The 19424-nt window shown below is 49.3% G+C and overlaps 1 protein-coding gene across 9 annotated transcripts in view; it reads left to right on the top strand.

Annotated features, from left to right (window-relative positions):
- The first annotated feature begins 1588 nt into the window (after positions 1-1588).
- LOC115642040 (cytochrome P450 4F22-like) overlaps positions 1589-19424 on the top strand; it is a 53438-nt gene continuing 35602 nt past the window's right edge. Inside the window, exons 1-3 of one of the 9 annotated variants that reach the window (XM_030545393.1) lie at positions 1594-1757; positions 7425-7669; positions 18292-18413. Coding sequence is in view for 2 of the 9 variants with exons in the window: in XM_030545390.1 (XP_030401250.1) it covers positions 7294-7379 (86 nt within the window). In the remaining 7 variants the exon portion in view is untranslated. Of the gene's footprint in view, positions 1758-4065; positions 4131-7244; positions 7380-7424; positions 7670-18291; positions 18414-19424 lie in introns of those variants that run through there. The other 8 variants (XM_030545391.1, XM_030545392.1, XM_030545399.1 and 5 more) reach the window with 8 other exon arrangements.

The following is a 19424-nucleotide window of genomic DNA, read 5'->3' as shown; positions in this document are numbered from 1 at the left end:
TTATAGTCTCAACTAAAAAGATAGCAAGTTAGTTTGACAGGCTCTGTTTTCCATAAACCCATGTTGATTGGCATTAATTATATTACTATTCTTTAATTCCAGTATCAGCTGATCTGTTATCTTGCCTCGGATCATTCTCAGACTGACAGGTCTATAATTACCTGGGTTGTCCTGTTTACTCCTTTTAAATATTGGCACAGCATTAGCTTTCTTTGACTCTTCTGGAACTTTCTCCATGGTCCGTGACTTATTGAAAATGAACATTAAAGCAAGGTCTTCAGCAGGCTTTTTTAATACTCTTGTTTGGAAGTTATCCAGACCTGCTGATTTAAACATGAGTCCCTACTCTGTTTACTCTGCTTTCCTGCTTTAGGTTGGATATTAGGAAAAATATTTTTCACTAGGAGGGTAGTGGAGCACTGGAATGGGTTACCTAGGGAGGTGGTGGAATCTTCTTCCTTAGAGGTTTTTAAGGTCAGGCTTGACAAAGCCCTGACTGGGATGATTTAGTTGGGAATCAGTCCTGCTTTGAGCAGGGGGTTGGACTAGATGACCTCCTGAGGTCCCTTCCAATCCTGATATTCTATGAAACTGTTTAACATCCTCCTGAGATACTAGTAGAATGGAAAGAGTGTTATAATATGATATGAATACATCATTTGTGTTTTTCCCAAATACAGAACCGAAATATTTATCGAACACGTCTACCTTTTCTCTATTATTATTAATAATTCTACCATTTTCACCTACTAATATACCAATACCATTGTTAGGAGAGGTAACAGTAAAGGGATGAAGCTAGTGCTCCATAAAGGCTCATAAACAAAAAGGTAAATTAAAAGAACCCCAAGTATATCAATTTGTTTGTTTTAATGTAATGACTTTCAGGTGTATAACTAGGAGTCTGGTGGCACCTTAAAGACTAACAGATTTATTTGGGCATAAGCTTTCATGGGTAAAAAACCAACTTCAGATGCATGGAGTGAAAATTACAGATACAGGCATAAATATATATTGGCACTTCATGCATCTGAAGAAGGTGTTTTTTTACCCATGAAAGCTTATGCCCAAATAAATGTTCGTCTTTAAAGTGCCACTGTACTCCTCGTTGTTTTTGTGGATATAAACACGGCTACCCTCTGATATTTGGTGTATAACTCACAATTTTTGAATAATTTGGTTGTCCATCCGTCCTGGGGTTATATACGTATATTTCATAAAAATTACAGAAGAAATTTGCCTTTGACAAAGATTTCATACAAGATAGTAGAATGCCCTTGGGTGAGATTTTTAAAGGTATTTACTGATCAAGTTTGCATATGACACACAGCTGGGGGAGGCGGTGCCAACACTTTGGAAGATAGAGCTAAAATTCAGAGGGATCTTGATAAATTGGAGAACTGGGCTATAGACACCAAAATGAAATTCAGCAGAGACCAATGTAAGGTGCTACACTTAGGGAAGAAAAACCCAATGCACAAATACAGACTGGGGGATAACTGGCTTGGCAGCTGCACTGCTGAGAAGGATCTGGGAGTTGTGGTGAATCACAACCTCAGCATGACTCAGCAATGTGCTGCTGTTGCAAAACAAGTAAATGCAGTTTTGGATTGCATTAACAGAGACATAGCATGCAAGTCACAGGAGGTGATCATACCGCTCTGCTCAGCACTGGTTAGGTTTTAGCCGGAGTACTGGGTCCTGTTTTGGTCACCAATTTATAGAAAGGATGTAGAGAAACTGGAAAGGATCCAAAGGTGAGTGACAAAGGTGACCGAAGACATGGGTGGTGCATGAACCCCCCCACAACCTTTGGGGAGGCTAGTCCCCCAGCCCTACCCCGCCTCCTGATTGCTCACCAGAGCCCTGAGCCCCAAGGAGCCCTAATTGAACCATCCCGGGCCACTGGCCAGCCCACCCCAGATGCACCAAATGCCCAGGATGCCAGCTGACCCAAGCACAGGCCTGAGTGCTGGCCCAACCCCTGAGCACCACCCCAAGTGCCGGCCTAGCCCCCGAGCGCTGCCCCAGGCTGCTGGCCCAACCCCCAAGTGCTGCCCCAGCCTAAGCCATGAACTCCGGGCCACCAGCTGGAACTGGGCCCCCACCAGCTTCAGGGTAGAGAGGGAGAGGGGCCGGGGCCTTGGGGTAGAGAGTGGGCAGGACCATGGCCTGGGTTAGGGGAGAGTTAGCCTCGCCTGGCCTATTATACCTGCCCAGGCCGGCTCCAGCTTTTTTCCCCCCCCAAGAGGCAAAGTGTGTGGGGAGAAATAATAAATAAATAAAGCCGCGATCAGCAGCAGTTCAGCGGCAGCTCTACCACGCCGCTTCATTCTTCAGCAGCAATTCGGCGGCTGATCCTTCAGTCCAAGAGTGACCGAGGGACCCGCTGCTGAATTGCTGCCGAAGACCCAGACATGCCACCCCTTTCCATTGGCCACCCCAAGCACCAGCTTCCTTCGCTGGGGCCTGGAGCTGGCCCTGATACCTGCTGCCCATGCTCAAAGGGATGGACTGCCAGCCATATGAGCAAAAGCTGAAGGAGCTGGGTATGTTTAGTTTGGAAAAGAGGAGATTAAGGGGGGATGGGACAGCTATCGTCCGATCCTTGAAAGGCTGCCATAAAACAGATGGAGAAAAGTTGTTCTCTCTTGGCACAGAAGGCAGGACGAGAGGCAATGGGTTCAAACTACAGTGTAGCTGATTTAGATTAAATCTCAGGGATAACTTCCTCACTGTAAGAACAACAGGAGAATGGCACAGATGCCTCAGGAGGTTGTAGAAGCTCCTTCCCTGGAGTTTTTCAAAAGGAGGCTGGAGCTATGTGTCTGGGATGGTTTAGACAGAACAAATCCTGCCTCGTGGCAGGGGGTTAGGTTAGATGGCCCTTGTGGTCCTTTCTAACCCTACAATTGTAGGCAACTAGTGGGATTTTCAAAAGCATCTAGGTGCTTTCAACTTTTAGAAAATCTGGCCTGTAGTGAGTGTTTGAGAACCGAGTTCTACACACAGGTGGGGACATGTGACAAAGCACTAGGGTGCTGGACAGACAGGCAAAATAAGAGTTGACAAAGGCAATCCTCACAAAGCAGTTCAGCCCAAGGCCACTGAGCCGAGCTCTGTGGTTAGCTGGATAGGAAGAGGAGGGGCATCTCTCTCTTTGTCTGTGGCTGGCTGTCCTGTTGTCTGTCTGTCCTGCCCAGAGCCTTTGCAGTGAGTTCCCTCCGGCTGCCTTGGAAGAGGCTGCAGGCAAAGCCTGCATGGGGGCTTCTGAGCCGTGTGCTGAAAAAATAATGTTTATTTCCATGGTAAGCCACAGTGATAACAAGCAAGACAGCGACTGAGTTCTCCAGGCTCAGCTGCTGTGTGCACCTGGCTCTGGTCACACTGCTCTGAGTGCTGGGCAAGCCCATGCACAGACTGTTCTGGTCTCCCACCAAAGCACAGGCAGCTTCATGCCTTCACCTCAGATCTCTCCACCTGCAAACACAACCACCCTGCCTCCATGGCCAAAGGCGAGAGGGATCCTATTGTGACACAAAATCATGGTCTGGAGCAGGTTGAGAACCCTGGCTCTAAGGCTTTTCATCCAAAAAGAGCTGTACAGCATAAACTCCACACGTGGCTTACTTTACCCCACAACTGAAATGCACCCACCTCTGGGGTGGGACGTGACAGCAGTTTAACAGCTGCACAGCAATGCAAGATGAGAATTCATCTAATCAAATCTCTCCTGTCTAAGGCTCTTATACCACCATCCATCATCTTAGGATCTGGGCACCTTCCCTGCGAGATCAGTTAGCAACAGCGAAGTCCTCCCCAGACTTCCTGAAGCATTGAGCTCTTCCCCTTTGCCGGGGCCTAAATACTCCACTTGGGGACGGGTTCTTTAGTTGTTGGAGTTTGTGTTGATTTTGGGTTTTTAGTAATTGGAGGGAGCAGGTGAAGGGATGTAGTTTCAGATAGGGTTGCCACTACTGGTGTACAAAAACCCAAGACAACCAGGATGATCCTGGGAAAACCTGCAAAAGCGGCAACCCTCATTTGTGACCCTGCTATTACTAGGTTGGAAGGTTTCCAGCAGAGATCACACTTCAGCAGGGATGTTCATTGTCTACAAAAACGTAACCGTAAGTAGGAAACCATCCTCCAGTGGGGCGTTCCTAGGGGGGCCTGCAGGGATCTGTTCTGTGCTCAGTTCTGGTCAGTGTCTTTATTCAGGATGTGAAAGAAAATATCAAATCATGGCTGGTAACATTTGCAGTTACATGCAGCGAGCTGGGCTCATTTGGACAATGTGTTTTAAAACAGTCTAATGGAAGGCTACATATCTAGGAACAGAGTGTCCTCTGACAGGGTCCCTCTGACAGGGTAGGGGACTGCAGCCTGGAAAGCAGCGACTCGGAAAGGGACAGAGGTGTCATGGTGGAGTCCAGCTGAATAGGAATTCTCAGTGCAATGCTGTGACTGAGGGAGAACATGACCCTTAGCTGTACAAGCAGGGGAGTATCGAGTGGGAATAAGGAGGAGTGCGATAGGGTGGCCAGGGACAGATTTCCAGTAAGGTAAGGTAGGCATATGCCTAGGGGTGCCAGCATTCTAAGGGCACTTTACCTCTCTAAAACTGTGTGCAACATGAAGATCAACTGCAGGCTGGGGAGGGCACTGAAGATGCTATGCCTAGGGACACGTAAAGTGTAAATCCAGCCCTGGGGGTGGCCTGTTTCTCTAATGCCTGGTGTCCTAGACCTGGGCAGCCCCTGTACAGTTACCCTGCCTGCCACACTTGGGATAGGGTCTGGGGTTGTTTGATTGAGCAGCTGGAGATGGAAAAGATGATTCTCCTATAAACAGCAGGAGGAAGCTGCAGAGAAGGGAGAATGAACAAGAAGCTGAAAAGAGGTTGCAAAGAGGGAGAGGCTTCAGCAGGGAAGACCCTTAGACCGGGCCAGTTTCTCCAGCTAGGAAAAGCTGGGAGAAGCCTGCAAAGATGTGAGATGGCAAGGGGATTGGAGGCTGTGCCAGGCTAAGGGGAAGACATTTGTGTTTAATTTTGAACTTTAAGTTAATAAACCAGGCACTAAGCAGGGCTGTTGTCATTGGACTCGTAAGCCTGGGTGGAGTCAATTTAAGAAGCCCTTTGAAGGGGGAGAAACTGAGGCAGACCACCTGCAGAGTGCCCTGTATCCCCGAGGGGGTATGCGAGTGGCAGCGAGCCCAGTGGCAAGGGGCCAGTACCTCTGTGTATGGCGTTGGTGAGCCCATTGCAGGATACTGAGTCCAGGTCAGGTGTTCACACTGCAAAAAAGGAAAGTGACGGGGATGGAAAGAGCTGAAAGAAGAGTGAACGGAACGATTGGAGTCTGGAAAGCCTGTCTTGTGTGAGAGGCTACAGCAACCCAATCGAGCTTAGCTAAGAGATGTCTAAGAGGTGATTGGATCACGGTTTGGAGTCCCTGTGCGGGCGATGTTCTGTAAAGAGCAAATATCACAGTTACAGTATGAAGAAAGCTGGGGCATGGTGACTAGTGTTATTAATGCTCCACAGCGTGCCAGGCCTTGCTAGGTCCCCACGGCTGCTCTGATGGCTTCTGTAACATAGCACGTGGTGAGCATCACTAGAGAGCTCACCGACTGGTTCAGGAGAGAACATAGCTCATCCAGTCTGACTTCCTGGGTAGAGCAGGCTGCTCAGTATCACCCACCTACCACTGTATGGGGCCAGTAACTTGGGTTAGACTAAAGCACGTCATTGCTCAGGAGACTCAAGCTGTTGTGTGCCCCAAGCAGAGAACAGGTGAGACCAAGGTGTCACCAGTTCCTGAGGCCCCTGCAATGGCAGGGAATTGATCGGGGTAGAGTGACCGTATTTCCCAAAAGGAAAACAGGACTCCCCCAAACCAGCCTATGTCCCCCCCGCCGCCTCCCACCGGCGTGGGGCCAGGCTGAGGAGCCCCTCCCCCTGGGACCAGCCCCAGCCCCCCTGCTAACCCCCGTCATGCATGGGGCCACCTGAGCCCTCCCTGCCTCCTGCCCACTGGGGGCCAGCCTGAGGTCCCCTCCCCACTGATGCCTGGAGCTAGCCCTCCCCTCCACCACCTCCCGCCACTCCTCTCCTCCCCCTCACCTGGGGATGGTCTGAGCCTCCTCCCCCACTGCCTGCCCACGGGGCTGTTCCTATGAGCCCCCACCTGTGACTCTCCTCCCCCCAAGGTCCCCTTCTCCTCCATACATGCCACAAGGCTGGTCTGAGCCCTCCCTCCCCCTGAGACCCCCTTCTCCTCCGTACATGCCGCAAGGCTGGTCTGAGCCTCCCCTCCCCCCAATGCATGGGGATGGTCCTCTAAGCCCCCCCCCCGCCCATGCGCAGGGCTGGTGGTCTGAGCCCCCCACCACATGCCCATGTGTAGGGCCACTGGAGGCCCGCCTCTTCCCCCTGAACATGGGACAAGCCGCTCTCCGTAGCCTTTCCTCTAGCGCAGGACTGGCATAGCCGCTTTGCCCTCCCTCCTACATGTTCCTCTGGGCATTTGTCCCGTTTGCTCTTGCCAACTATCAGTTTTGTCAAAAAAGTCAGGACGGCTGGAACAGGGCCTAAAAACAGGACTGTCCCAGCCAAAAACGGGATCACCAGCGCCAACTTTTTTCTGCGCTGGTGAGTGCTCGTGCCCTCTGCCCCGCTCCAACCCAAAGTCCCCCCTCTAACTCTGCCCCTCCCTGCCCCTATTGGACCCCTTCACAAATGCCCATCCTGGCCCCACCTCCTCCCCCAAGTGCACCGCTTTCCCCCTCTGCCCGCCTCCCTTCCAGGCTTGCTGTGTGAAAGAGCTGTTTTGCAGTGCAAGCACTGGGAGGGAGTGGGGAGAAGTAGGGCGCGGTGGCGTGCTCGAGGGAGGAGGTGGAGGCGGGACAGAGGTGAGTTGGGGTAGGAGGCTGGGCAGGGAGCTGCTGGTGGGTGCAGCGCACCCATCAATTTTTCCCTGTGGGTGCTCCAGCCCTGGAGCATCCACGGAGTCGGTGCCTATGAACGGGATTTATGTTCACCCTAATGACAGGAGACTTGCCCAGCTGATCCCAGCAGGCGATCCATGTCCCATGCTGCAGAGGAAGGTAAGTTCCTGCCTATCTGAACTGGGGAAAAATCTCCTTCCTGACTTCAAACCTAGTGATTACTGTGACCTTGAGCATGTGAGAAAGGCTCGCTAGCCGAGCATCTAGAAGGAAGATCCTCTGTACTACCACAGAGCCTGGTCCAGCCTATCTGGTGTCCTGTCTCAGCTGTGGCCACTCCTGATGCTTCAGAGAATGGTGGTGGATGGGGGCCGGGAAGAGACAGAGTACATCTGGCCATTGTGCCTCAGGAAAAATAACCCCTGCAGGTGGGTGGTTGAAACCAGGAAACATGAAGCACTGTCTTAATGCAGATCTGCAAGTGTTCGAACATGTTGATGGAAATGCAGAGATTTCAGTTCCCCCCTTGGCCCATGAAGGAAGGAAGCAACCAGAGGAATTCATAGATCCATAGACCTGAGGGCCAGAAGGTGCCATCCCAGCCATTTAGCCCATTCTCACCTCCCCGCACACACACACTCCATAGAATTTCTCCTAGGAGCTGCACTGAATCATGTCTTTGAAAGATCTAGTCTGGCCCTACGGACTCCAAGCAATGGTAAGTCCCCACCCCCCCCCTCTGGGGAGCTGCTGTACTGTTTAATTATACTCACTGCTAAGCAATTACATCTCATTTCAAGGTTGAATTTATCTCACTTCCGCGCCACTCACTGGCTCTTGTGATTCTGCAGTTGGTTTCAGGTCTCTTTTTCAGGTGTCGGTGCCTAAACACAGTGATCAAGTTGCTGCTGGACTTTCCCTTTGATCATCTAAAGAAGTTGCGCTCCTTAAGCCTCACATCATAAGGCTTGTTTTCCAGCCCCAGGATCATGTCATGGCCTGGTTTGAACTCTTTCCAATATCTTCACATCTCTCTTGAAATGCAGAACAAAGACTGGACACAGTATTTGAGTAGGAATCTTTCCATACCAGTGCTGTGCACAGAGGCAAGACCACTCCCCTACTTTTGCCTGCTAATCCCGTTTTTATACATCCTAGGATCACATTAGCACTTTTTGCCACTGCATTGCACTGAGCACTCAAGCTGAGGCAATCTGTGATGACCCCCAAGTCCTTCTCTGAGCCATGGCTTCCCAAGACAGAATCTCTCAACATAGATTTGAAAGTGTAACACAGCACGTTGGAGTTCCCCCAAATACTTCCTGTTTGAACTGGAACACAGAAACATCCAATCTTGATTTACAAATTGCCAGTGACCGAGAATTCCCCTTATTTAAGACTGTATGTCTTTCATGGAGGTCATGGAAGTCACAGATTCTGTGATTTTCCGGGACTTCCACATCTGCAACGGCTGGTGTGGCTGACCCCAGGACTGCCTGAGCAGCTGCCTGGGGCAGCTTGGGGTCAGCCACACCGGGGGCCTTTGGAGCAGCGGGCAGCTGGGGACTATCAGCCTCCACTGCTGGAACAGGGGCCAGCCATTCGCCCCCAGGGGTTCCCCAAAGCAGCAGCACCCCAGGAACCCCTACAGCAGCTAAGATTTAGTCTGAGGTATTTATAGTAAAAGTCATGGACAGGTCACAGACCATGAATTTTTGTTTATTGCCTGTCCATGACTTTTACTAAAAATACCCATGACTAAATCTCAGTCTTACCCATAATCCTTGATGACTTGTTCCAGTGGTTAATTACCCCCACTTACACATCATTTCCAGTGTGAATTTATCTAGCTTCAATTTCCAGCCATTCGATCATATAAGACCTTTGTCTGCTAGACTGAAGAGCCCATATCAATATGTGCTCCCCCAGGTGCCATGGAGGCGCTTACAGGCTGTGATCGTCACCCCTTAACCGTCTCTTTGTTAAGCTAAGTAGATTTTGCTCCTGGAGTCTATTGCTGTAAGGCAGGTTTTCTATTCCTTTAACATAGTAAAGCATAGTAGGACTGTGTGCATTTAACTAGGCGATTCAGATCACTCTGTGTGTACGTCTGCACTGCTAGATGGGTGTGAGAGTCCCGGCTCGAGCAGACACACTCGTGCGCGTTCTCATTGAGCTAGCACGCTAAAAGTATGGGGTAGCCATGGCAGCGCAAGTGACGGGAGGTGTAGTCACCCTGAGTTCATGCCGATCAGAGATGCTAAGTATGTACTTGGGGCAACTAGCCCCTCCCACTCCTTGTGCTGCCATGGCTGCGCTCTGTTTTTAACGCACTAGCTCGATGAGAACTTGCATGAGTGTGTCTGCTCCAGCTGGGACTCACACACCCAGCTAGCAGTGTAGACGTACACACAGTGTAGGCCTACCTTGCACCCTGTCTTCCCCACTGTTTACTACTCCCCCAATCTAATCTTTGTGTCATCTGCAAACTTTGCCAGCAAAGATTTTATGTCATTGTATAGATTGTTAACAAACATGTGAACTAGCATTGAACCAAGAACAGCTCTCTGGGGAACCCTGCCAGAAACAGCCCTGCTCATTGATAGCTCCCCATTAGCTACTACAATTTAAGATCTGCCAGTGACCAGTTTTTAATCCATCTAATGTGGGTTCTGTTAATTCCAAATACTGCGAGTTTTTAAATCAAACTGTGATGGGGTATGTAACGGGGTGACCACCCGCTCCTGCCCTGAAGGGTAAAAACAGCTCTGGGAGGGGGGTGTGGCTGGAGAAAGCAGCTTTTAGGCTGGGTTAATTGGGGGAAGTGGCTGCAGCTGTGGCGAAGCCCCAATCAGGCCCAGTGGGCCCCTCTGAGAGGAGGCTCTGAGCCAGAAGTCCAAACAGTCTCCCTCTGGTGGTAGAGGGAGAAGGGCCTGGCTGCAAGGAGCCAGAGACAAAGTACCTGAGTGGAGTAGGGTTGGAGACAGGCAGAAGAGCTGGGGAGCTCCAGCCTGGAAAGCCCCAGGCTGTGGCCTAGCATTGGGCTAAAAGATACGGGGTTGCAGAGGGCAGCCCAGGGGTAGGCTAAGGCAGCAGGTCCAAACCCAACCTTGCCAGTGATGAGTAGGCTGATACTGCAGTCTGCCCCAGGGTGTGGGGCTGGATGAAGACTGGCAGTAGCCATATACTGAGGCGAGGTGGGAATAGTGGGTGGGGGTTCCCCAGGGAGGGAAGACCCTAAGACTGAGGGGATTACTGCTAGGGAGCTGCATCCCAGGTAAAAGGGCACCGGGTCCTGGGAAGCACATGGGTCCAGAGGACAGGTGGATCACCAACCTGCAGAGGGCACTCTGGAGCTGGAACTGAGCTAATTCCCCAGGACAACCAGTAGGAGGTGCCTTGGGGGTGAGTCCGCACCTCTACAGGGTACTAAGGCAAATGCCTTGAGGAGTATAGTCTATCAACACAGTTACCTGTATCAACCAGAGCCATTATCTTGTCAAAAAAAAGACAACAGGTTGGTTTGACAAGACCTGCCTTCTGGGAAACCCTGCTGACTGGCATTAATTATATATTTAACCTCTTAGGGTATGTCTACACTATGGGATTATTCTGATTTTACATAAACCGGTTTTGTAAAACAGATTGTATAAAATTGAGTGCACGCGGCCACACTAAGCACATTAATTCGGTGGTGTGCATCCATGTACCAAGGCTAGCATCAATTTCTGGAGCGTTGCACTGTGGGTAGCTATCCTGTAGCTATCCCATAGTTCCCGCAGTCTCCCCCGCCCCTTGGAATTCTGGGTTGAGATCCCAATGCCTGATGGGGCAAAAAAAGTGTCGCAGGTGATTCTGGGTAAATGTTGTCACTCATTCCTTCCTCCCTGAAAGCAACAGCAGACAATCATTTCCCGCCCTTTTTCCCTGGATTGCCCTGGCAGACACCATAGCATGGCAACCATGGAGCCCGTTTTGCCTTTTGTCACTGTCACCATATGTGTACTGGATGCCGCTTACAGAGGCGATACTGCAGCACTATACAGCAGCATTCATTTGCTATTGCAAGGTAGCAGAGATGGTTACCAGTTGTTCTGTACTGTCTGCTATGCTGTTGTGAAGAGGTGGTGAGATGATGGTTATCAGTCATTCTGTACCATCTGCTACTGTCATGGGTGCTTTTGGCTGGCCTTCACTGAGGTTGTCTGGGGGTACAAAGACAAAGATGGGAATGATTCCCTGAGTCAATTCCTCCTTTATGGTTTATCTAAAAATAAAGTCAGTCCTGTCTAGAATATGGGGCAAGTGTGCTAGAGAACCAGAGAGCACAGCTGCTCTGTGACAGATCCCTCAGAAGTTACTAGCTGCATGCTATTCTAGGGGGTGCTCCTGCAACAATCCCACCTGTTGCTTCCCTTCTCCCCAACCTTCCTGGGCTACTGTGGCAGTGTCCCCCAATTTGTGTGATGAAGTAATGAAGAATGCAGGAATAAAAAACACTGACTTTTTAGTGAGATAAAATGAGGGGGAGGCAGCCTCCCAGTGCTATGATAGTCCAGGCAGGACATTAAATGGGGGTGGGGGAGAGGAGCTCCAGGCAGTACAGAATCTTTTCTTTAGACATGAAAGGAGGGGGCACTGATGGAACTCAGCCCCCAGTTGCTATGATGAGGACGGTTACCAGCCCTTCTGTACCATCTGCCAGGAATGACCAGGAGTCATTCCTATTTTTACCAGGCACCTCCAGCTGACCTCACCTGAGGCTAGCCAGGAGCACTCACAGAATGATGAGGACAGCTATCCGTCCTTTTGTACGGTACCATCTGCCACCGGGGAGGGGAGGGAAAAGGAGGCTGCTATTCATTGCGGCAGCACTGCGTCTACCAGCAGCATGCAGTAGACATAGGGTGACATATAAAAAAGTCAAGAAATGATTTTTTTTCCCTTTTCTTTCATGGGGGAGAGGGGTGGTAAATTGACAACATATACCCTGAACCACCCAGGAAAATGTTTTTGACCCTTCAGGCATTGGGAGGTCAGCCAAGAATGCAAATACTTTTTGGAGACTGCGGGGACTGTGGTATAGCTGGAGTCCTGAGTACCCACTCCCTCCCTCCATGAGCATCCATTTGATTCTTTGGCTTTCCGTTACGCTTGTCACACAGCACTGTGCTGTGGACTCTGTATCATAGCCTGGAGATTTTTTTCAAATGCTTTGGCATTTCATCTTCGGTAACGGAGCTCTGATAGAACAGATTTGTCTCCCCATACAGCGATCAGATCCAGTATCTCCCGTACGGTCCATGCTGGAGCTCTTTTTGGATTTGGGACTGCATCACCACTCGTGCTGATCAGAGCTCCACGCTGGGCAAACAGGAAATGAAATGCAAAAGTTCGCAGAGCTTTTCCTGTCCACCTGGCCAGTGCATCCACATTCAGATTGCTGTCCAGAGCAGTCACAATGGTGCACTATGGGATACCGCCTGGAGGCCAATACCGTTGATTTGTGGCCACACTAACCCTAATCCGATATGGTAATACCAATTTCAGCGCTACTCCTCTCATCGGGGATGAGTACAGAAACTGGTTTAAAGAGCCCTTTATATCGATATAAAGGGCCTCGTTGTGTGGACAGGTGCAGCGTTAAATCTGTTTAACGCTGCTAAAATTAGTTTAAACGCGTAGTGTAGACCAGGCCTTATTCTTTGCTGATAGACTTGTAGATTCCAAGATCAGAAGGAACCACTGTGATCATCTAGCCCATTGGTTTTCAATCTGTGACTGCAGGCCCCTAAGTGCCCATAGACTATGTCTAAGATTTCCAAAGGGTTCTGCACCTACTTTCAAAAATTTTTAGAGGGTCCACAAATGAAAATAGGTTGAAATCCACTGGTCTAGTCTAACCTCTTGTGTAACATGAAGTGGGTATTCACCCACAAAAGCTCATGCTCCAATATGTCTGTTAGTCTATAAGGTGCCACAGGACTGTTTGCTGCTTTTACAGATCCAGACTAACACAGCTACCCCTCTGATACAGTCAGCTGCAGCGGCACAGGAGGCGGCGAACAGAGCGGCTAACAGGGGAGTTTCAGTGGGAGTGCTGTTGGAGGAGCAGGTTTTTGTAGTTTGTGGTGTTTGTGTGTGAGTGAGTGTGTGTGCAGGCTGCTAGGGGCTGTGTGCTGGGAGCGAGGCTGAGCCCTGAGTTGGGGGTGGGGCTTACCTGATTAGGGGTCCTATATAAGGAGCCAGGCACAGTCAGCTGCAGCGGCACAGGAGGCGGCTAACAGGGGAGTTTCAGTGGGAGTTTCCAGGGGGGGTCACAGGGGAGACCAAGGCAGAGGAACCAGGAAGGCAGACTAGGGAAGAGGCAGGGATCTGCAAGCAGCCCAACGCTTGTTGGTGGCCTGCGGTGCGGTGTGAGGCGTGGATTGCCAGGCACAGACTTGGAGCGCTACGATGGAGGTGGAGGTAGCAGGTGCAAACACACTGAGGATGACCGGATGCGGTAGCTGCGGCATGTACATGGTCCTAGAGGGAGCACCTGAAAGGAGTTTCATCTGCATGAAGTGCCGCCTGATAGAGCTGCTGGAGGAAAAGGTAAGGGGACTGGAGATGCAAGTGGAAACTCTGACTGAGTTTAGAAGGGGATTTGAGCAGATGATGGAACACAGACATGATGAGGCACAGGGGACAAGCTCAGACGAGCGGATAGAAGCAGGACCAAAGGACTCTGAGGAGGGGCTGCTGGGTGAGGAAAGTGGACGGTGGAACCATGTGACTAGGAGAACCAGGCAGAGGAAAAGACGGGCCAGCGATGGAGAAATAGAACTCAGGAACAGGTTTGCTGAGTTGGGAAATGAAGATGGAGCACAGCAGGCTGCTGAAGGACAAAGGGCGAGGAAGAAGAGGCGAGCAGCTAGTGCTGCAGAAGGAGGGGAGGAGTCGATGGAGGCGACACCAAGTACAAGCCATAGGAGGATTGTAAGGGCGAATACAAATCAAAAGGAATTGCGACCACCTGCTGTGGGGGATAGACCGCAGAATCGCACTGTCGCCAGGAAAAGGCAAGTCTACGTGATTGGAGACTCTTTACTGAGAAAAGTTGATAGGCCTGTAACTAGACCTGATCAGGAGAACAGAAGGGTGTGCTGTCTGCCAGGGGCTAAGATACAGGATGTGGACCTGAGGCTGAATACGATCTTAGCGGGAGCGGGAAAGAATCCGTTGATTATCCTTCATGTGGGAACGAATGACACGGCTAGTTACTCGCTGGACTGTGTCAAGGAGGACTATGCCAGACTGGGGAAGAGGCTCAAAGACATCGAGGCTCAGGTGATCTTCAGTGGGATTCTGCCGGTTCCTAGAGCGGGGCGACGAAGGAGTGACAAGATTATGGCGATCAACAGATGGCTTAGGGAGTGGTGTTATAAGGAGGGCTTTGGGATGTACGGTCACTGGGAAGCGTTTACGGATAGGCGACTGTTCACTCAGGATGGACTTCATCTAAGCAAGGAGGGAAATAGAATTCTAGGATGGAGGCTTGCCGACCTCATCAAGAGAGCTTTAAACTAGGAAGTTGGGGGAGATGGTTGGGAGATGTTCGGGAGATCTCCACGCCGGAATATAACCTGGAGAGGAAAGTAAACAAAGTGAGAGGGGATACCCTTGCGGTCCCAATATTTGATCCAAGGAGGAATAGTGGAGTAGAAACCAGGGTAATGGGTGACGCTGGTGGTAAAAGGTCTCTGCACAACGGGGGAAAGAATGTCACTGATGCCAAACGCCGAAAATTAAAAGGTCTGTTCACTAATGCGAGGAGCCTAGGCAACAAGATGGAGGAACTGGAGTTACTGGTGCAGGAATTGAAACCGGATATTATAGGGATAACTGAAACCTGGTGGAATAGTACTCATGACTGGAGCACGGGTATTGAAGGCTATGTGCTGTTTAGAAAAGACAGGAAGAAAGGCAAAGGTGGTGGAGTAGCCTTGTACATCAATGATGAAATTAACTGTAGCGAAATAAGAAGCGATGGAATGGATAAGACAGAGTCTGTCTGGGCGAAAATCACACTGGGTAAAAAAGCAACTAGCGCTTCCCCTGAGATAGTGCTTGGAGTGTGCTACAGATATGGATAGAGACCTCTTTAATGTCTTTAATGAAGTAAACACAAAGGGGAAATGTGTGATTATGGGGGACTTCAACTTCCCGGATATAGACTGGAGGACGAGTGCTTGCAAGAATAATAGGGGTCAGATTTTTCTGGATGTGATAGCGGATGGATTTCTTCATCAAGTAGTTGAAGTACCTACGAGAGGAGATGCCATTTTAGATTTGGTGTTGGTGAGCAGTGAGGACCTCGTAGAAGAAATGGTGGTAGGGGACAACCTTGGTTCGAGTGATCATGAGCTGATTCAGTTCAAACTAGATGGAAGGATAAACAAATGTAGATCTGGGATTAGGATTTTTGACTTCTCGAGGGCTAATTTTAAAGAGTTAAGGAAATTAGTTAGGGAAGTGGATTGGACGGAGGAATTAGTGGATTTAAATGCGGAGGAGGCCTGGAATTACTTTAAGTCGCAGCTGCGGAGACTGTCGGAAGCCTGCATCCCGAGAAAGGGGAAAAAAACCATGGGCAAGAGTTGTAGGCCAAGCTGGATGAGCAAGCAACTCAGAGAGGGGATTAGACCAAAGCAGAAAGCTTACAGGGAGTGGAAGAAAGGCAGGATCAGTAAGGAAAGCTACCTTGGTGAGGTCAGAACATGTAGGGATAAAGTGAGGAAGGCTAAAAGCCGCATTGAACTGGACCTTGCAAAGGGAATCAAAACCAATAGTAAAAGGTTCTACAGCCACATAAATAAGAAGAAAACAAAGAAAGAAGTGGGACCGCTATACACTGAGGATGGAATGGAGGTTAAGGATAACCTAGGCATGGCCCAACATCTAAACAAGTACTTTGCCTCAGTTTTTAATAAGACTAGTGAGGAACCTTGCGATGGTGGAGGGATGATAAACGGGAATGTGGATATGGAAGTGGATATTACCGCAACTGAGGTAGAGGCCGTACTTGAACAGCTCGATGGGACGAAGTCGGAGGGCCCGGACAATCTCCATCTGAGGATATTAAAGGAACTGGCGCGTGAAATTGCAAGCCCGTTAGCGAGAATTTTTAAGCAATCGGTAAACTCGGGGGTTGTGCCGTATGACTGGAGGATAGCTAATGTCGTTCCTATTTTTAAGAAAGGGAATAAAAGTGATCCGGGTAATTATAGGCCTGTTAGCTTGACGTCTGTAGTATGCAAGGTCTTGGAAAAAATTTTAAGGAAGAAAGTAGTTAAGGACATAGAGGTCAATGGTAATTGGGATGAATTGCAACACGGATTTAGTAAAGGTAGATCGTGTCAAACCAATCTGATCTCCTTCTTTGAGAAGGTGACGGATTACTTAGATAAAGGAAATGCGGTAGATATAATTTACCTAGATTTCAATAAGGCGTTCGACACGGTTCCGCACGGGGAACTGTTAGTCAAATTGGAAAAGATGGGAATGAATATGAAAGTTGTAAGGTGGATAAGGAACTGGTTAAAGGGGAGACTCCAGAGGGTCGTATTGAAAGGTGAATTGTCAGGCTGGAAGGAGGTCACTAGTGGAGTCCCTCAAGGATCGGTTTTGGGACTGATCTTATTTAACCTTTTTATTACTGACCTTGGCACAAAGAGCGGGAATGTGCTAATAAAGTTTGCGGATGACATCAAGCTGGGGGGTATTGCTAACATGGAGAAGGACAGGGATACTATTCAGGAAGATCTGAACCACCTTGTGAACTGGAGTAATAGAAATAGGATGAAATACAATAGTGAAAAGTGCAAGGTTATGCATTTAGGAATTAATAATAAGAATTTTGGATATACGTTGGGGGCGCATCAGTTGGAAGCGACGGAGGAGGAGAAGGACCTTGGGGTACTGGTTGATAGCAGGATGACTATGAGTTGCCAATGTGATACGGCTGTTAAAAAAGCAAATGCGATTTTGGGATGCATCAGGTGGGGTATTTCCTGCAAGGATAAGGAGGTGTTAGTACCGTTATACAAGGCGTTGGTGAGACCACATCTGGAATACTGTGTGCAGTTCTGGTGTCCCATGTTCAAGAAGGATGAATTCAAACTGGAACAGGTTCAGAGACGGGCTACAAGGATGATCCGAGGAATGGAAAAACTGCCTTATGAAAGGAGACTCAAAGAGCTTGGCTTGTTTAGCCTAGCCAAAAGAAGGCTGCGGGGGGATATGCTTGCTCTATATAAATATATCAGGGGGGTTAACGTTAGGGAGGGAGAGGAATTATTTAAGTTTAGTACTAATGTAGGCACGAGGACGAATGGGTATAAACTGGATATTAGGAAGTTTAGACTTGAAATTAGATGAAGGTTTCTAACCATTAGGGGAGTGAAGTTCTGGAACAGCTTTCCGAGGGAAGTAGTGGGGGCAAAAGACTTTCCTGGCTTTAAGACAAAGCTTGATAAGTATATGGAAGGGATGTTATGATAGGATCGTTAATTTGGGCAATTGATCTTGGATTACCACCAGATAGGTCTGCTCAATGGTCTGCGGGGAGATGTTGGATGGAATGGGAACTGAGTTACTGCAGAGAATTCCTTCTTGGGTGCTGGCTGGTGACTCTTGCCCACATGCTCAGGGTTTAGCTGATCGCCATATTTGGGGTCGGGAAGGAATTTTCCTCCAGGGCGGATTGGCAGGGGCCCTGGAGGTTTTTCGCCTTCCCCTGCAGCGTGGGGCACAGGTCGCTTGCTGGTGGTTTCTCTGCAGCTTGAGGTCTTCAAACCAATTTTGAGGATTTCAATAACTCGGTCCTGGGATAGGGGTTGTTATAAAATTGGATGGGTGGGGTTCTGTGGCCTGCCTTGTGCAGGAGGTCAGACTAGATGATCAGATTGGTCCCTTCTGACCTATGAGTCTATACAGGCCATAGAACTTCCCCAAAATACTTCCTGTTTGAACTAGAGCAGATTTCTTTGAAAAACATCCAATTTTGATTCAAAAATGGCTAACGATGGAAAATTCACCACAGTCCTTGGTGTTGCAATGGCAGGTTCCCCTCACTGTTAAAAATTTGTCTTTTTTCTAGTCTGAATTCATCTAGCTTCAATTTCCAGCCATTGGATTTTGTTAAACCTTTATCTGCTAGAATTAAAAACTCATTATCACATATTTGTTCCTCATGTAGGTACTTATAGACTGTGTTCAAGTCACCCCTTAATGTGGACAGATGCTGCTTCACATCCTCCAGTGTTACAGATCATAAACTTTCTATTTTATCCACAGCATCTGGGATGGGTGCGTCTGCCTGCTTCGGTCTGAAGGCAGAACAAAAATAGTTATTGAATATTTCTGCCTATTTACAACTTGACTGTCTACGTCTAGCAAAGGACTTGTACCAGCACAAGGTGTGTTTATTTTCTTGATGTTATTGTCTTTAACCCTATTGGCCAGTGGTTCCTTTGATTTCCCTTCTCAGTCACCTGTTGTGGAGAATGTGGGACATTTTTGTAATATTTTTATGGACAATACGCATGACTCCGTTTCCTCACTCACTGTGTAGTGCCACAGCCTGGGTGTAAAGGGGTTAATATTTCCTCTGGGATAAGGTGAGAGAAGGGGTGTTGGTCTTAAGCAGGTAGGTCTGGGTTGGTTTGAATGAACTATCAAGGGGATCAGAACATGTGTGCTCAGCAGAACGGCACCTGAGACAAAGGGGCCAAGTGGGTGTGTGGGGTGTGCAGCAGAGAGAGCTGGAACACAGGGATTTGGGAGCAGAGGGACAGGGAATGTTGCCAACACAGGCTCTGAGCTCGGTTTGGCTTTCCCAGACAAACCTGCCCTCCTCGGTCCTGGAGTCCAGGTGACTAATGAAGAGGGCATGGTCTGAACAGGCTATGCAGTGTCACTGCCAATCCCTGCTGGCTGCATCGCTGCCAAAGGGGTCGAGTCTCTCACAGGGCTCTACACTCAGCTGGACTCACTGGGGATCCCTGGCGAGAAGCAGAGGGGATGGAGGCCCAGGGCTCCATCTCAGAGTTGTGGGGCCATGGCGCTCCCCCTCTTAAGAATTGGAGTCCTCAGGCCTAGAACAATGAAGGGAGCAGCCCCAGAGCGACTGTAATAGCTGGGGAAGAGCAACCTGTAAATCCACGACAGGTGGCGGGAGTGCTGGGATGCTGAATGCAACAGCAGAGTTTTGCAAGAAGTGACACAGCAGTAGAAACAAGCTTAGTGCCAGGAAACAGCGGGAGAGGTGGCGCATAACCGGCACATTATAGAGTTGTGCAGAGAGGACCAAGCATTTCGAAATGAACCCTGATCCAAACCCAGATGCAGTTCTTAGAGAGCAGCCCAATTCTCCAGCAACAACGTGGGGAGATGGAGAACCCAGGGAAGATAGCAGAGTCCCAGGTGGT

This window comes from Gopherus evgoodei, unplaced genomic scaffold (genome assembly GCF_007399415.2).
Source record: "Gopherus evgoodei ecotype Sinaloan lineage unplaced genomic scaffold, rGopEvg1_v1.p scaffold_37_arrow_ctg1, whole genome shotgun sequence".
NCBI classification, from domain to species: Eukaryota; Metazoa; Chordata; order Testudines; family Testudinidae; genus Gopherus; species Gopherus evgoodei.
This window is presented reverse-complemented; position numbering and strand designations above follow the sequence as displayed.